At 38.9% G+C, this 19042-nt stretch overlaps 1 protein-coding gene across 5 annotated transcripts in view; it reads right to left on the reverse strand.

Annotated features, from left to right (window-relative positions):
• Positions 1-880: 880 nt before the first annotated feature.
• The window catches only part of DIP2C (disco interacting protein 2 homolog C), a 317783-nt gene continuing 299621 nt past the window's right edge, over positions 881-19042 (reverse strand). For all 5 annotated transcript variants that reach the window (XM_083871325.1, XM_083871324.1, XM_083871322.1 and 2 more), the window contains 5 exons: positions 11955-12012; positions 10912-10986; positions 9798-9972; positions 7920-8043; positions 881-3242 (listed from right to left, as the gene is read on the reverse strand). In XM_083871325.1, the coding sequence (XP_083727451.1) occupies positions 2990-3242; positions 7920-8043; positions 9798-9972; positions 10912-10986; positions 11955-12012 (685 nt within the window). In that variant the 3' untranslated portion in view covers positions 881-2989. The remainder of the gene's footprint in view (positions 3243-7919; positions 8044-9797; positions 9973-10911; positions 10987-11954; positions 12013-19042) is intronic.

A 19042-nucleotide genomic window follows, 5' to 3' on the forward strand; every position in this document is an offset into this window, starting at 1 on the left:
CCACCGAGCATCCGCAGCTCTCGGAAGCTCCATTTTAGATGACTAATTAAGAAACTGATATTTTCAGAGCAACAAAAATAAAAGCTTTTATTTGTTCATTTGAATATAAAACAGGCGTTATCACAGATGTACAAAGCGTACTGGTGGTTTAACATACAAGAAGGTTGCTGTCCTTTGCACATAAAAATTTTTGTTTGAATCTGTGATTGGCTGAGTTACATGAATTTCTCTAACCAGTCACCACACTCTATGAAATAACGCTGCTAACATTCAACTGATAAAAGGGACAGTCTTCCCTTGGGTAAAGTGTCAAGCAGGATTAAATATATATAATAAACAAGCACCATGAGGAATCTGCTCCTGTTTGATTAGTTTTGTGTTTAAATGTTCATTGTGTACCCTCTCTTTTTGTGCATGTGCATCGAGTTGATTACATGGTTTTGTCTGACTCCAAAAGCACAAGGTCACAAGACAAACATTTTATACATTCTCATGAATGGTTTATCTACAGTACAGTTTCTAATACAGAACAATCCTTCTTTATTGCTCAGTCTGATGGTGCTTAAATGTTTCCTTCCTTTTGCTTGCACAACAAAACCAGAAACTCAGTTTATCATTTCTCTTAACTCAGGATTTAACAACCACAGATGACAGGTTGCAGAAGAGAGCTGTTATTAACTGCGTTTCACAACTGCATTGCAGTTCTTTTATTCTCTACAAATGCAAAGTTGACTTCGTGAAGGTTAAAGTGATGCTTTGAACGACAGCGAGATTTGTTTTGCAGTACTGAGATCAGCAATAGCAGGACTTCACAAGTTAGTTCACACACTGCAATTATGTTTGTAATCAATCAACATCTTGTCTGAAACCTTACAACAACTTGCCATTAAGAACAGATTTTATTCTTTTTAGGGAGCAGAAAAATGAATTTGACAAAGTATGGGATTGGTCTGCAGAGCATGAATAGGGCTATTCACAGGACAGTGAGGGCGGAAAAGATGGCCTGAAAGAAAACGCGTCTGACATGGCGAGATGCTCTGTACTGTACATGCAGACTAAAACGTCCCTACCTTTTAAAAAGATTTTTAACACCCAGCATTGAGACTCCCTTTATACGTGATATAAACATGATAACATTTGCCCTGCAACAATCTTAGTCATGCATATCCGGTAATGAGAGCCAGCACATGAACGTCATTTGGGACAAATAAGAAAAGCATTCTTGGACTGCAGCTGGTAAATCCCACTCTTGATCACAAACAGGTCAATTCAGTTACAACCACATGAAGGAAGGGGAAGGTTTTAAAAAAGGGGGCGTGGGGGGCAGGGAAGACAACAGAACCGGGGAATCAAACCCCTCTTTTCTCCAAAGGTAGTAAAATGAAGGCAGCTGTGATGCATGTTTTCCTACTCTTCTCCCGTGATGGCCTCAGGCTGGAGACCACGGGACTGTTCCGTTCCTTAACCAGGCAGATGGGTTCCTCTGATGTTTTAATGCATTTAGGGACTAGTTAGCAGATGCACGACCCGTGCCAAGGGTGGTAGTGACTGTACGCTCCTCTCCGTTAAGGAATAAATTAAAGACCATCGAAACAATCGTTTCCTGTAAATGTAAACTGGAAGCGTTGGCCACCGAGCTACGTGTCCTAGCTGAGAGGCAAATTGATAACTCTGTGCAAAAAACCCCAAAGTTTTTCCTTATAGCAGTAAAAACACCAACTAAAACAATGAAAAAAATTGTGCAACAAAGTTCTGCAGCTAGACAACAGTGCTATTCCTCAACCTGCCTTTTCTAAGTCTAACAAGTGTATGCACATGCCAGCACGAATATTCATTGTTGCCTCCATGGCAAAGAAAAGAAAATTATTGTAGTGCATTTTTAGTCTTAAATTCATTCACTGCCTTAAAGGCAGCAATAATTTCACTTGCTGGTATCTAGAGGATTCTTTTTGACAAGGGATACTTAGCAATCCAGGATTGCTTTTTTCTTCTTTTTCCAAAAAATTTGTGAGTAACATTTGATTATCTACAGTGGGAGACACCATGCAAGTGACAAGTACTGCATTTTAATCTTTAAAATCTTTTGTCATTAGTGAATTTATATTTCATATATATATATTTGATGTGATACTATCCACTCAAGATAATACAACACTTTGTTTTTATATTAGCAAACATTTCAAGAGTTTAATATTCTTGAATGTTTCTTCTCTTTTATACTTCTAAAGAGATCAAAATAAATTAAACGTTTTGTACATAATTACAGAAGAAGTAGTTAACTTATTTTATCTTTTTAGTTTAGTACAAAGATATTTGCAAGCTCATTGCCGAAATACACCTTATTTATAAATTTCTTCCATTCTAACGCTAACAGCAAAGGCTCTTTGGCCTTCGGGCTTTCAGCATCTCTGACAGAAAGCTGCAAGATTTCTAATTGAAAGGTGCTACTTTGGGTTTTCTCCTCGTACCACTACATATTTTCCTAAGATGTGGGATCTAAAATGGCTTAAGTTAGTAATGGATCTGTATTCATCAGCTTTTTATGACATATTAAAACAAATGAAGGAAACAACTATTTGTATTAGTATGCAAATTGTTTTAAAAGAATCCATTTGGAGGGCAGAATTAAAAAAAAATCTACTTCAGCTTACTTAATGTAAAATACAAAGCCACATTTACTCAAAAAGCAGTATTGTCCAATAAGCGCAAAAAAAAAAAAAAAAAAAAAAAAAAAAAAAGAAAAAAGTTTAAAATGGGCTTTTCCAACACACTGAAGGGCCTTACCCCATAGTCCTTCTTTTCTAAAATTTAGTGGTAAAAGAAAACATTTCACATTATATTTCCTGCCAATCGTGACTGCTTTGAAAAGTCATAATAGAAACAGTTCCATTCTGATGAGTGTCAGCATCTTATCTGCACACTTTTTTAGTGGACACAAAAAAATTTTATACATCTATAGTAAAGTCCATGGAAGCTTTAAGGTACAAGACTACATGTTGTAGGCCACATAGATGGGATCTAGCTGGTCTGCCAAAAATCCATCTCGTAGGTGCATACGTTGTTTCTCTCCACGGGAGTTGATAGGAATTACACCAATGTCCACAACCACCACCACCCCTACAATCAGATAGTGTTCCTCCAGGACCACGTTGGTGACCAAAGGAACAAGGTCCAAAGCTTCTTGCTCAGATCCATCCAGCTCAACTACAACGACCAATAAATTTGTCCAGGTAAACACCGCACTGGAACAAAAGAAAAAATAATATTAGTTGGTGGGGTTTTTTCACCCATTTCATTTTTTATCCCTTTTCTTGCACCTTGGTTACCTTTTGTTGGAGCTCTTTGGGCTCTTTCCATGTGCTCAGGACAAAGTGTAAACAGCAAAAGAGAACAGGCTGCAGGCAGGGGCAGAACAGCCCCATGAGCTTTCTCTTTAATACTGCTGCAATTTTAGGCATTAGGCTGAACTTTACAGAAACTTGCCTGTCATGGAAGGAGGTAGTAAGACAGCATGTGGTTCCCAGCTCTGATCTCCTCATGGAGTGATGTGTGTGTGGAGGTGTCTTCTCTGGGGTTTTTTGAAGAGCAGCCCAGAAAACCAAGAATTTAAGAGGGAAGGCACCAAGAAGAACAGCAGGAGCATAGTCTAGCTGCAAGGTCTGTGGGATAACCCCTGCTAGAGAAGGGGTGTGGAGCCCTGGGAAGGCACATGGCCCAGTGCAGGCTGGCAGGGGTGCCTGAGGAGGGGACACCCTCCCTGTGCCTGCTTGGCAAACACGGCTACGTGCCCTCGGGAATGGGCTGGCTGCTGACCAGGCAGGTCAGAGCTCAGCACAGAAAAAGCTGCAATTCTTCTGGACCAATTGGTTTCCACAGAAATAAGGCTGTGTCTCCATCTGTTTTATTTTGTGTGTTTATTTCTGTTGGGTTAAAGGGGACAGGAGTTTTAACATTCCTGATTAACAGTTGAGGCAGTCAACGCAACAACATTATCCCCATTATCTCCTCTTTGCTAAAAGAATTTTATAGGATCCCAAAGTTTTGGTTAAGCCCTTGAGCCAAAGAAGGTAAATTTTGGGTTTTGCTACTTGGGACCATTTCTGGGTAAGGATAATGCATTTATCCTTCCAAATATGGAGGCTGGGAGAGTATCAAAGTCTGGTGTATGCTTCTATCCAGAGTATATTCCCTCCATCCTCCTCCTCACATCTCCAGAGTCTCTAGAGTCTTGCATCTCATGGGAGGTCAACACAGCTGAGCCACAAAGAGCAGTATCATTCTTTTTTACAGGTATTTAAGGCACTTTTTCTTCTAGCTTATTCCACAGAATAAATAATAATATTCTACACATGTAAGCCATGCATCAACCCCTGTACTTTACTCGCCTTTACCTCATAAAATCAGGGGATAACTTCCCAGAACTGTCTTGAGCATAAGTCAGAATATATTATGTACATAAGCCATCTTCAAAAAGAGCTTCTTATCCTAAGGTCAATGCTTGATTGAGGCAGAAGTGCACTGTTTTAGCCTCTTAAGACAGCTCTGAAAATGTACTGTGGAAAAAAATCTCACTTGTCCAAAAATTAGCTATGAAAATGTGCTCTATGTTGGTGCTTGACAGAATGGATTTTAGGAGAAAAATATTTAACTCTTAAAAAAAAAAATAATTTCAGATCCTGCCAAAGTACTATTTGATTGAATTCTTATGTGCTTATTGATCTGGAAAACTAATGAGCAGCCAAAGCAAGGATGAGAAGGCCCCTTTTGACTTAGTACTGCTGTGAAATGAATTTTCATTTGTAATTATGTTTTCACAGACATTCTAGTAAGTTTTGATTGATGCTGAATATTAACAAAATAAAGTATCAATCTGCACAGGTGACCATCTCCAGAGAGGTCCTGGGATTTTAATTGATTGCTGTACAAACATCTAAAGTAGTATTATATGTATTTTAACAAAAACAAAAACAAAACAAAACAAAACAAAACAAAACCAAAAAACCCAAACAAACAAACAAAAACAAACAAACAAACAAACAAAAAAATCTGGGAAGGTTCATTGAAATGTAACTTAGCATTTAAAACCATGCCTGGAAACTACCGTTAGCTTGTTACTTGGGAAAGCAATTAATAGCAAGAGCCAGGAGCAGGTCCCTAAAACATGGCTCAGAATAAATTAGTTTGTCTGAATTTAGGAAACTGATTCCCAAAATTTTCATGAAGCTTCTGTTAAGTCCTAAAATCAGAGACACTCCCAAGAGGCTTCAATTTAATTTAAAACTCGTTTCACATGTCATGGTTCTAAGTCACTGGTGATCACTGGAACTAAAAGGAAATATTTCTCTTTATGTTCTTACTGGTTGAGATGAAGATACTTTGGCAAGTGTGTCTCTCTTATGCATACATCAACTTTCTAGCCCTGATGAATAAAAATAATCAAACCAAAAAGCTAGGGACAAGAAAGGCTGACCTTTCCTTAAGAAATAATCGAGTCACAGTAATCAAGTCACACCCAATAGATGCAAAACAGTCAATGCACTGAGCTGGGAATGGCCCTTCCATGTCACCAAATGCTACAGGAAAAACAAGGAAGTTGTAAAAACACCTCCAGGGAAAGAAGCTCCTAATTGTTTTCTTCTCCAAATACCTTGTGTAGCTTTGTGTAAAATTTGCTCCTAAGTAAATTCCAGGAAGCTCTGTTCTGTTCCTCTTTTGAGACTTTGACATTTAAATGAGTCAACCACGTGCTTTAATTAAAACACATACATTAAAACATACCACATTTTGCGGTATTAGAAACACTTTCAAAATGCACAGTGTGGGTTTACATCACAATAAAACCAGACTGTGCCACTCCTTCCCTTGTTATGTATTGAGACACAGGAGGCCCAGAGTCAGCGGTTGCTGATTTTGTGCTAAAATTTCTTAAGAGACAAGAATAATTTTAAATGACCTTTCAGATCTGATCCTCAATGACAGAAGCTGCCCAGCAGGATCCCATGTCAGTCAACAAATCCCCAAGTCCCTCAGTGATGTCCAGTGTTACAAAATGATCTGCTTTCCTCAGAGGCTGTTTTTACAATCTATCAACTGGATGTACCCAGCACCTTCTGTGTGCAACAGGAATTGATGCAGTTAAATCCTGAACAGGGCATTGTAACCAAAATAAGAAAAGAGGCTCATGCTCCTGTCCACAGAAAGGGATATACAAGTTATAAATCAAAATAAAAAAGAATTAGCTGGCTATTATTTTGTCAAGGAGTGTTTCACAAAAACAAAAGGAGGGTCTCTAAGAGAAGCTGAAATAGAAGTTATGTGAGAGAAGTCAAGGACAGTCAGGACAAGGACAATGACTGAATGAAAACTCCACGATGGTTTTTTGGCAGAGCATTGGTTAGGAAAAGGCTGGGAACTGTGAGCAAACCAGACGTTGTCACTCTGAATAACTGTGCCCCTTTTCTGCAGGGACCATATCTGAGACATACCTAATTCATCAGCAATCCCTCTTTTTGAGGGAAAAATAACCCTAAAATACTAGCCTTAAACACTGGCCTTTGGGCAAAGGGTAGCAACAGTACAGGGTGTTTTCTGAATTCTCACTCCTGTGCCTTGTACAGTATCACCCAACTACAGGGAAGAGTTAAGGTACTGAGAATTATCTGCATGTACTTCTTGCAGAAATTCAGTTGCATTTTTCTTCCAGCTTACCCCCAACCCTTTTCCTGTTGCCACTTTCTCACTCAGGATTTCCACGGTTGTGGAACAAAAAGGATCCTCAAAGTGCTCTCTTGAAATCTTGAAAGCAGGAACATAATTTAAGAATTTTTTGGTACTGAAAACCATTTCTGCAGTGTGATATGGCTACTTTATTCACTGCCTGTGAGCTTGGAATTTGAGGGGATGCAAAGCTCTGACAAACAGATACTGCTGCACACAGCAATTTATGAATTTGTGGCCATCTTATAATAGAGCAATCCTTAAACAGCTTGCTCTGAAAACTTTCCATCCACTGCTGGTACTGATCTGACACATTTTCAAGGGGAATTTTGTGACATCCTTAAAGAAGGGACAGGACCCAGCTCCTTGTGTAATGCCTGTCTGGCACAAGACCATACCAGCAGTGATGATGCTCAAGGAAGGAGGCAATAAGGCAAAACCTCAGTTACAGTCAGCCAAGCAACTAATTGCATTCATTTTAACTGATATTTAAGAAAAAAGGAAAGTCTTTTACTAAAGCAACCAGTTCATCTGCTGTGCTTCATTCATTATTAAGCTTCTTGCTCCAGGCCACACCTCTGCAGCCAGGATTGAAAAGAAAAATGCACTAAATTGCTCTGCCTATTGCAACAGATTCATTTTGGTTGAAAAGTGAATAGCTGAGCTGAGGTTGTATCAAAACAAAACAACTACCTGACTGAGTCTTCTGATGCAAGAATAATGAAAAGCAATTTGTGCTCATGTTGGCCTCAAGAAATGATTTCCTGCTGTGTACGTCTGAGGATGATACATTGATTAAGACAACATCATTATTAACTCATTGATTTACTGCTTCAATTTCCATTGTGACCTTGATTTGATCACTGCTTCATTTATTAAAAACCAATTCAAAAATAACAGTGTGTTCACTAATAAAATTTATTAGTGTGTTCATTTATTTGAAATGTTTGCTTGCTTACTCAAAAAAAAAAAAAAAAAAAAAAGAGAAGAAACATACTGAATGAACTTATCAGAAATCAGTCCTTTCTGATTAAATTTGTGTGAAAAGTTTCATCCTAAGGACACATTTGCAGCTGGGTTATAAATCCTGTGACCATCCTGACAGGCCATCTCCCAGATCAATTGCAATATCCAAGGAAAAAACTCAGACATTATAGATATTTCAGCTTTTTATAAGGGCCCTGGTGTTATATAATCCTTACCATTCTGTGATGCTCTTGTGTGCTCTAATTACAGAGGTTTCAATATCGATCGGATGGTACCTCATCCCTCGCAATTCCATGGCTTCATCTAATGCACCCACCACATAAAGTGCATCGTGGCGTTCTGGTGGTAAGGGATAAAAAAAAGAGAAAGATTCTATTCTCCAGTACATTAAATTATAGAAATGTTCACATTAAGGATTAAGTAAAGTAAGTACAACATAAATTATCCTCGAATTTCTGAAACCCCGAAGTGATTTCCGAACTAATGAGCATTTTCCATTACTGAAGTGCAATGCAGAGCAAAAACCAGAAGAAAGGAAGGCAGAAATACTATTCCCACTTGAAAAAGGCAGAAATCTTTATCCAAAGACAGTCGCATAATTCCTTTTTTCCTCCCAGGTGGATGCAGAACACAGTCTCTTTTTTAAGGCTGAACAGACAATATGTTCCTTGTTTCTCTCTGTTTTTTTCAAAGAGAAAGAATAGATTTGATCCTAACAATGTGGATAATGTTCTTCCAATTGCTTTGAGATGGTCACTACAGATGCTTTTGATCTATTACAAAGGTGTTTATCAATAAACTAAAAACATGCTATAGCTAGAGAGCAAATTGCTTATTCAGGTAACTTAAGCATAACACTTTTATAGCCCATTTTTTTTTACCTATTGAAGAAATAAATGTGGCTGAAATTACACTTTTAAAAAGATACTAGGCTGAAAATGAATAATTACATGCTAGTCATAAAAAATATTTGCTAATAGACTTAAAAGCAGGTAACTGACTTTTGCATGAATTTGGATAGTTGTGTGTTGGTATTGTAATGACAATATGAGGTCTGCTTAATAAAGGGCCCAGAACTTTCTGCACTGGGAGCTAAAAGTAGGAGAATGGAGCAACTCTTCACTAGGAGAATACCTAAGCTATTTGACTGCTTAAGTTGCAATATCCTCAGAGAATCCTGAATTTTCTAAGGATTGGGCTATCATTATGAAAGCCTGTGCAACTCAAAGTAAATCTCTTCAGAAGGTGCCAATATGAGGACATGGCAGCAGGACTAATCCACAGGGATTACCAGAACATTTTCAGATTTGATGAATTCTTTCTTTGGCTGAATAGCAGCTATTCTAATGGCCCTGGGATCACTCCTGTGTTCATAGCATTGCTGGAAACCCTACTTGGCCAACAGCCTCCCCTGGCCAGCTCAGCCACAGCCACCCGTGGCACTGTGCTCCTCAAAAATCACGGAAAAAAACATTTTCCCAAGCACGGACTTTGTGTGCCTGGCAGCAATGGCTCACTTACCTGTGTACAAGAGACAAGGAACCTCATTAACACACGTAAGGGAACCCTGTACCTTCCTGACAGAAACCTAAGTACCCTATAGCTTCTCTTGCAGGCTACTGCTTGTGTTACATTTCAGCAATCAGCTCTCTGGGGTTAAAGACGGGAAAATCTGAGGAATGGATAGCTCCTGTGATTCGGTTTATAACAGAGGTGGTCACAGGAGAGACAGGGCTCAGACTCCTACCAGGCATTTTCCAGCTGCACAAATGCATTCCTGGGGACACAACTGCCAGAGCAAATGATGGCAGTTTCAGCTGTATTTCTTATTTTTCAAGCTGAAGCACTGAGTATATTAACAGTGGCAAAAGGTGACTGGTGGAGGGGTTTTATAGCACCTGAGGTACAGCAAAGGAAAAGCAACTATTTCAGCAGGGAAATCTTGCCTTCTGATTTATTTTCCGATTATTTTAACCAAGGGTTTTTTTACAGTTTTACAGGTTTCACAGATGGAGCATGTTAGGAACCACAGGGCCAGAGAAGCAAATAATTCAAATTATTTGTATAGACCTAGATGATGAGAAACCTCTTACCTCCATTTGCATCTGTGAGTTCTGTTCTTCTCAGGAACCCCAGATAACCAGTTCTTGCCCAAATAGTCTGTGTGTCTCCAAAGCTGAGTCTTGAGTTAAAATGATCTGATTGCAAAGATTCATCTCCATAGATGGTAAAATACCCACTGGCGTTGTGAGTGCTGTGAACCCATATCTAAGTTAAAAGCAATTATACTGGTATTAATTAAAGCAGCTTTCGAGAATGAAGCATTATTGAAAATTCTTGATGCAAATATTTTTAGTCATAGCTAGATAATACTAAAAATGTCTTTTAACACTGTTTCTGAACCCATAACTGACCAATTTCTAGCACAGAGACCCCAATCTACTTTTGTTGAAGTTGCAGGGCAGCTCTGAGCCATGCCAAGTTCCTCACTCCTGGTTCAGTGTATTTACCCCAGCAGAGCATCCTCCATGAACACCAGACAGACAGGTTATTTTAAAGAGTGAGGCCAGGGACCTTCACCTATGGAGAAGGATTCATTCCATTGAACCCGAAGCATCATGGAAATTTTTACTATTTCAAATTAATGAACTCTTACAGAAACTCACAAATTAGACTGTGGTTTTAATTATGATCAAACATGTTCTTCATTTTGTTAACTAGATTTTTAACTGCTTAAAAATAACATAATTTTTTTTCTCACTCTAGAAACATAAAATAAATTCAAAAAACATATCGTCTTGCTCAACTCAGCTAATGAGAGTAGTTCAGTGCAATGAAGCAAAATGATTATGGAGAACAGCACAAGAAAATCATCTAGCTGAAATTAGATTAATCTATAAACTTACTTTTCATGTAAGCTTCCATCAGAATTAGTGAAGCACCAAGTATAAAATATAGTTAGCAAAAGCAGATTTTTTTTTTTCATTTTTTTTAACTTGAGCTATTACTATATAAAAAAATTCACTAACAATTTTAATAATGACACAAATCTCATGATCCACACTTCATAAAGATCAGTAGAATTCACTATTTTCTTAACTGGACACTTGATAAAATGTATCATAGGAAATCATTAGCATGCAGAACAACAGCTTTATCTCTGCAATTTAGTTGAGAGCATACAAAGTTCAGGTTCTCATGACTCACCTCACCAAGATGAGAATCTCCTAAGGGTCCCTTTGTTTCTGGATTAGCAATAATGATACGTACTCCTGGGAGGATCTATTGAAAGAAAACATGAGGCAGTAAGTAAGAAGGTACCACCTTATGCAATTGTATGCTGGTACTTTGTCCCCAAAGAACCTTCACTACAAACTACAAGAAACCCTTAAAAATCCTTAAAAAGTCAAAGTAGACTTATAGTGAAAAAAAAAAAAGTCCATAGATATGATAAATTTTGAGATAATTGGGAAATATGACAAAACTTCTCTTTGTGAATGCTGTTCTGTCAATAAACCTCCTCAGAAATCAAATGTTCACCTGCAGAACAAAAGTCTGACCAAATGGCTCCTGTCTCTATGGGTATACAGAGTAGGGTAGGAAAAACCCCAATGAACCGTTGGCCTGAAACAAGGAGAAAGCCAGAGGCATCATGCAATCTCCCAGAATAATAACCTGCCAAAGACATTCAGCAACTACAGAGGTGGATGCTGAGCCCTAGAAGAGAATGGGAGCATCCTCTGACCATGAATGCCTACAAAATTTTGGACAGAAAGCTTTAGATCAGCACCCACAGCATCAGAGCCTGCCCCTATGTCCTCAGCCTGTCCCCACAGCCACACCCCAGCAGGGACAGTCCCTCTGCAGGTGATCAGTAGCCCGTGAGCACAGCCTTGGCCACCTCAGACCAGCTCTCACTGTAGGTGGGTTCTACATCAATGGAACTGCTGGCACCAGCGCTGCATTTGCCAGCTCCTTCAAAAATGGCACACGAGGGATGAAAAATCTTCTTTTTGCATAAAAGAAGGAATTGATTTCTGCATAAAAGAGCGAGGTTCAGGTTCTGAGAGAGCAGTAATGCATCAGTTACTGCCATCATGCTGTAACCTCAACAGTAAAGGAAGGACATCAATCTGCACAGCTAATAGTGCTTTCCCCAGTACTACATTCATGTAAAAATGAACAGAAATGGATATTTACTGAAAATATTGACCATAAAAGTTACACTTAAATCTTCTTTCAGTACTTACTTTTCCAGATTCCATAAGAGGCAAACTATGTGGAGATCCTCTTTCGACTAAACGAACTCTGTAAAATAATATGTATAATACATGGTTGCATTTATTTGCTTTTCATTAACATTTTTTTCTAAAAGGAACAGTTAATGATTGCAGAGTTTAATGCTATTTTTGGAAGAGATGAAGCCTGTATCCTGTTATGTGGAACATAATCAGACCCAATATGTAATATTAGCCAAAACTTAGGGATGGGAAAATAATGAAAAAAAAAAAAAAAAAAAAAAGTGTGTGAATGTTTTCTTAAATAATAAATTCTTCAAATGTACTTGGTGCCTTTTATTTGTTTTTGACAGACTTTTGTAAATGGAATTCCACGCACAAATTTATTCACAACAAGAGGGATCTAAAATATTGATTTCCCACAAGAAAGTCATAAAAGCCAGGGCACAGACACAAAAGCATGTGAGCTGAGTGAGCAACCACATTCCACAAGTAGCTGACAGCTAAAATCAAAATCATATCAAAATAACTCATAACCTGGCCTCAATTTCAAATCTGCATTTGCAATCTTTTAATTATTTTCAATGGACAGTGGTTGATAAACATTTTAATATTACAAAAAATCATTTAATGAAAAATGTTATTACTATTGAAATCAGATCCATTCTCAGAGTGTGACTTTCTGGTTGGCTCTCTTCATTTTTTAGATAACTTATTTCCCGACTAAGTGAACTGGAATGTCATCTCTCCTTCAGTGGTATAATGGTCTGGAAGGAAATTTCTCATTTAACCTTAGAAAAGTACTCAGCAGGTTAGAATGAAATAGACTCCCAAGTTCTAAAGTAGCTGACGGTCTCAGCCAGTACATGGCAAAGAAAATTTGGTAACATCTAGTTATTCCTGTACCCTAAGTAACTTAAACATTCTAATAACCATAAAAACCTCAAACTTCCCACTCCTGAACAATATCCATAATCCACTTAACCAGATCTGGACTTGTGTCTGAAGAGCTCTTCTTACTTCTTTCCTTCCCTCAGCTCTGGGCATCAGAAGGACAAAACCCCACAGTACAAGATCCCTAAAAGCCAACCATGCAAAAGGTAAAGATGAAATGTGAGAAGACAAGAAAACAGACAGGAGCAGATGAGTGGAGACCTGGATCCCATTAGGCTGAGCATTAAACTGAGTCTATTAGGAGCAGTCACAATAGATTTTATTTTGACTGCTTTGAGGACTTTTTATGGACAGAGCATCACAGTGCTTAGTTTGGAAAAGGAGGGATGAGACACAGAGAGACCTCAGCTAGAGGTCCCTTTGGAGAACAAAGCTTTGGCAAGTTCAGACCCTAAACAGATGGAAAAAGATCTTTCTCCTTTTTTTCTTTTCTCTTTTCCCTATTTCTTTGCTTCAAGAGTCTTCTATAAAAGGTGAGACTGTTGAGGTCAAGGCAGGAATAGTGAATAGTGTTTTATCTGCAGTTCTGGGAAGTCTCTCAGCCTTGATGAATGGGGCAGGGCTAAGCCCTGAGATATTGCACATCGGTGTGAACAGCTTCTCTCTCACACAACCCAAACATCCAGGAATTTCAGACCTTTTTCTGAATTACTTTGAGAGGAAAAGGATGTAAAGTGTCCTACAATGGGTACTGCCTGGAGGAGGCACAGTTGGGCAGCTGCAGCCTGACCTGCAAGGAATCACTTTTCAACACTTGGTCAACTGCCACTAAACTGCCAGACTGAGCCTGAAGCACTGATTACCTCCCCTGTGTGTGACCTTTAATGCTATACTGCCCTTGTTTACACTGTTGTGTAACATGTGTTTGTGTTTTCTACATTTTGTGCTGAGCCTCCCACTAGCTGAAAAGCAGCAGAGCCACCACTGGACTGATGGCAAAAGCAGTGAAGCTACAGCATCCATTTATTCATCCACAGACACAGACACAGGGCAGCAGAAAGCCAGGCCATGGAGCCTCTCTAGAATGTGTGTGTGCAAGGCTAAATTAATGCTGCTCTATAAAGGGTACATCTACATCAGCCACACTTGTGGCAGCAAATGGCAACTAAATGGCACACGACCACCCAAATGGCAGCCAAATCATAAGTATTTAGGAGCATTCGGCATGGGTTTTAAAAATAACTCTGTATATATTGAAATGAAATCAAATATTGCAAAAAAACAGTTGCTACTAATGCCTATATATTTCTGCCTTCATATATATCTACCTTTGTTCTGTAAAATCCACATTAGTCCAGAAATAGAAAATGCCTTTAACTGAGTTCTTCCAAACAACTGACATCTCCAATCTTTCAATAGGTATTTGCAGAGAGGTAGCTACTCTTGAAAGAAATAGTCATCATCTCACCCATTTGATACCTCTTTTAACAGAGTTATTTTACAAGCATTTGTGAAATTGAGAAAATCTTAAAGACAATTTAGAAAACCTCAGCCACGAACACTGTGTAGAGTGATGGTGTAACAAAGGCCAGAAAGCACTTTATGTAATTTAAGATAGGTTTAAAGAGAATTCTACTTGGATGACAGTAGAGAAAACCTCTGGGGCAGGAAAAGTGTATGTCAGAACTGTCCAGCTGCCCAGACATACCTCCATGAAGTGCTGCTGAACTCTAGGCCCAGGAAAAATCACAAATAATAAAGCAACACATTCAATAGTCAATGGTGTGACTACTATGGAAATGAATCAACAGTAATAAATCTGACAATCCCCTCTTTGCTTTCAGCATCTGTGCTTCCCATCTTGTTCTTATTATCACTGGCGTATTCTTCTAGTTCCCTTCTCCACCTGTTTCATTTAACCTTGCCTGATTTTTCAGCACATGATGATCCACAGAAGGTGCGAGTTCTCACTTTCCAGCTCTGTTAAACCTCTCCCACTCCGTGCTTCCCTCCTCACATCCCTACAGAATTTTCACAGCAGCACACTAAACATAGAAATGGCATTTCCTGGATGTTTTCTGTGAGGGCCCTCTTAGCACCCAAAACCTTGGATCCTTTTTTGAAAAGTTTCTGCTAAGCTCACAATCCACTGGGGAATACACTATTAAACCTCTAACAAATCAAAAAAATCATAAAAAATATTTTGCCACAAAGATATTTCAAAAAATTTAAGTACAACAGGAGATTCTGATGTTAGTGACTCTCATGAGCATTCTTAATTTTTAGTGCTTTAATAGTCTCATTAACTCTACTGGGACTAGATACTGTGAATAAATTAAGGGCATTAGGCAATAATTTTTAAAATTAGTATTAGTGTGCCTCAGCATAAAATAATTCAATTGTTCCCACCCTTCCTCAAGAGATTTCCCTTTTTCCACTGATAAATGCAAACACAATTGAAAACATCTTTGATTCCCTCTTGAGCAAACAGCTTTACTATCAAGGCTGCTCTGGTAGGCAAACGAAAAATGCAGAGCACAGGACTCATCAGACCCTTAAAAACAACACCTTTGAATTACCCAGGTGATGCTGGCAAAGAAGCACAAGGCTCCTTGCAGCCTCCCATGGACAATGACAGCAAACCCTCTCCAAATTCACAAATAATCGTAACCCACTCCCAGGCAGTGCAGGTCCAGGAAGGGCAAGTCCTGTTTCTCAGCAGTGCTCCAGAGTTCTTTGTTGGGAATGAAAACAATCTCTTGCAAAGTGAGTACAGAGCCTTCCTGCTGTTTTCTTCTGCTGCTGAGTCTTGCTGGGAAGGGCAGAGGAGAACATGGCAGTAGAGCCAGACTGGGCAAAGAGCCTGAAAATGAAGTGGATGGGAGAAAACACGCTGCCCTTGGGTGTGAAAACTACTTTTGCACCTTCTGGTGGTTTGCAGCCAAGCTGAGAGGGAAAACATAACTGAGAGACCCAATGTAGGGCAGACACAGGGTTTCTCCCCCACTAAAATGCCTTATTGGAGAAGGGAGACAGAAGATGTTTAAGGATCTTTCATTGTTGCGAAGCTATAGCCAGGGATGATGCACAATGAAACTGTAATATTTACACAGAACAGTATAGAAAAGTCTATTTTTCATAACTTTTTTCCACTGGCTCCTAAGAACATTTTCTTTAAAAATTCTCTCACTGGAACTGTGCAGTTGAGAAAACTGTTTCAAAGACTTATTCCTGGGATTTAATGGGGAATGCAACTCCACCCCTAGTATATACCAATTTCTTTTCTTGTTACAATTTAATATATTATATATAGTAAGTGTTTGATTTTTTAAATCAAACATTTACTATAGAAAAGTAGGACTGAAATCTGACTTCAGAACAGGAACTAGGCAGCTGTAACCAACCCAGCACTGCAGCCACAGTGCAGCAAAGGGGTATCAAAGTGCAGCAACAATGTCTTTCTGCCCAACTATCTTACATGAAAATGAAAATTTTCTTTATGCTCCATTTTAGATCTGCTTCATTCGGTGATGAAAACTCTCCAAAATACACTGCACAGCTTGCTAGTTCTTCACACTAATCAGAGAGTTTGTCAGCAGAGCTATTAACTCTTGCTTTGGGAATCTGCAGGGGCTGGCACATGCAGAGTGGTTACTAAGCAAGACTACAGTGCCAGAACTGGGCAATCCTTCAGAGCCGGCTGTGCTGCTGCTCAGAGAAAGAGTTTGGATTCTGTGATTCTAATAGAGATGGAAAGAAGCTATGAGGTCATCCAAATCTTGCTCCCTGCCAAAAAAAAAGACTGCTCCCTGCAGTGCACTTTTGAGTGCTTTGCCTACTTCTGTTAGAGTATTTCAAATGATGGGGCTTCTTCCACTTCCTTCCAGGGCTTATTTCTCAGCTGAATTTATTTCAAATCCAGGAACCATTTTCACTCTGCAATGCTTGGCATGAACCAGTGTTAGCTTCTTCTTATTACTTCTACCTCTCCATGTCCAACTCAAAGGAGCTTTTCCCCAGTGCCCCCATTGTCTTTCAGTATAACTCAGCTGAAGGGATTGCCTTTTCCCCTACCACTTGGCGAAACTCCACATCTTGAACTTTTGTCTTTCCTTTATAGCCATTCCCTCAAGCTGAGCCATGGTAATTGCCTTCTTCCTCTTTGCCTGGTGCCAGCATGTTCTGTCAGCCAGGCTTGGGCACTGCACCTTCTCACACACATCATCTCCAGCTCTGATCTCCCTGCCTATCCCACCAACCCTTCCTCCTGTCTGGAGCAGTTCTCACACCATGTCACTTCACAGGCATGCCAGCTTGGAAGCCCAACTCTTTGGTTTCTTTAATACCAGCTATTTTGCCCTCTGATTTCTTCCAGCATCTGCTCTCGGATGCTGCTGCTCTCAAAAACTTTCAGCAACAAAGCTTAGAGGAAACCAAATAGGATGTGATGAACATATAACCCAATGTGTTTAAGCCCCCTCCTTGCTCACAGTCTTTCTGTGGCAGAAAGCAACAGCCGGTGGTCTCTGGTTTCATTCCAGCCCTATTTTTTAAGTTTACCTACTGACTATCATCTTGCATTAAAAGTTAAGCTTGTGGGGGGGAAAAATGGATATTTTCTTATTCTGCAAAATATTGATGTTTTGAAAATTTTTCTGTATTAAACTGGAACAAAGAAGTTAAATATGTACAGAAGTTGTAAATGGAATCTAAAAACATGTGGCAGATCTGAAAAAGAGGGTATTTACGTTTAACATTTCAGGGCATTTTGTTTTGTTTTGAAATTAAATTTATTAACTTTCCAGACTGAAAATGCTCTAATGCACATCATGAGCAAAAGCTAAACATTTAAAGTGTTTTGACCACTTTGAAAACTCTTTTTCCTTAAGCTGAAAAGAATCTCCCCCAAACTGCTTCTTCTGAATTCAACACAAGGGTCTTTTCCAGTGAAAAAAAGGCCAACGACCTAATTCATTAGAAACTGTAACCAAAAGGCATTTAATGTCAGAGACCTTTTAAGTGGCTACATCCAGAGCACAGTGACTTCTCAGTTCTGACTCAAATCATTAAGAACTGCTGCTATCATCATATATACACCAATATCCAGTCTGAGATGGTGCTTGGGTAAGATGAGACTTGTGGTGGGAAGGGGCAGATGCAGCCTCTTCCCATTTTCTATGGTTAGAAGAAGGATGGGCACTGTAGGTAACAGTGGGATCCTGGACTGGGTCGGGGCTCTTTGACACACAAGACTCTCAGTTAATTTTCTCTTTACTCAAATAATAAAATGTTTCTACGTAAATGATTGCAGAATTAACAAGTCAATGAGCTCATTCTACCAAAAAATGGAAATATGGATCAAAGAACACAAACTCTGCCTTCCAAAACGACATTCAGGGTTCAAATAGCAAATCAGAAAAGTAGGAAAATTGCACAGCTGAACACTTAGGCTGAAGGGAAAATGTAGACAATGAAGAAGTTTCCCTGCATCATCCTGGTTTCCTCAGGGGATTTTTTTCTCCTATCACATGATATATTCAAATAATGGATAAATACACTTGAGACTGAAAAAGTGACTTTGGGATTTAGGCAAACTTCAACCAAACAAATGAACAACCACTGAACTTTCTGTATGCTTAGGACATATTTTAATCTTGTTAATTTGATAATCAACAAGAATTAGCACTAAATCATTTCCTTTAACGTAAAGGAATCCTTCACTATAAACCTAAATTACACTTCATGTGCCAAATTCCCTGAGGTCAAAACTAAGAACTTCCAATCGTTCAGATGTCTGGACAAAGAAGCAGAAAAAGTTACACAATGATTTAAGACAGTTCAGAAAGCTGCAAATGAATCAAAATGGGGCAGGAACTCTGGTTCAGGAAGGGAACACTCAAAGCTTCACAGATTATAAAAAGCAATAGCAATTTTATCATAAAAGATTATGGGAATATGTAAAAAAAGTAAGTCATGTTTATGTTTGCTTTCAGTTTTGAATTATTTTAAATGTCCAGCTGTCATCACACATTAAATTTGTTTAAATTAACTTTGTACATTGTTTAAAGCCATATACAACTGTTTCAAGATAATGCAGTGGACCAGGACTCTGGAGAATTTGGTCTCCCACCTTGCACCTTGAGCATCATCAGGTACAGCATCACCTTTCTCTGTGCTTCAGGTTCAGCTTTGCAAAACCAGGCATA

This window comes from Zosterops lateralis, assembly GCF_965231275.1.
Source record: "Zosterops lateralis genome assembly, chromosome: 1".
Lineage (NCBI taxonomy): Eukaryota > Metazoa > Chordata > Aves > Passeriformes > Zosteropidae > Zosterops > Zosterops lateralis.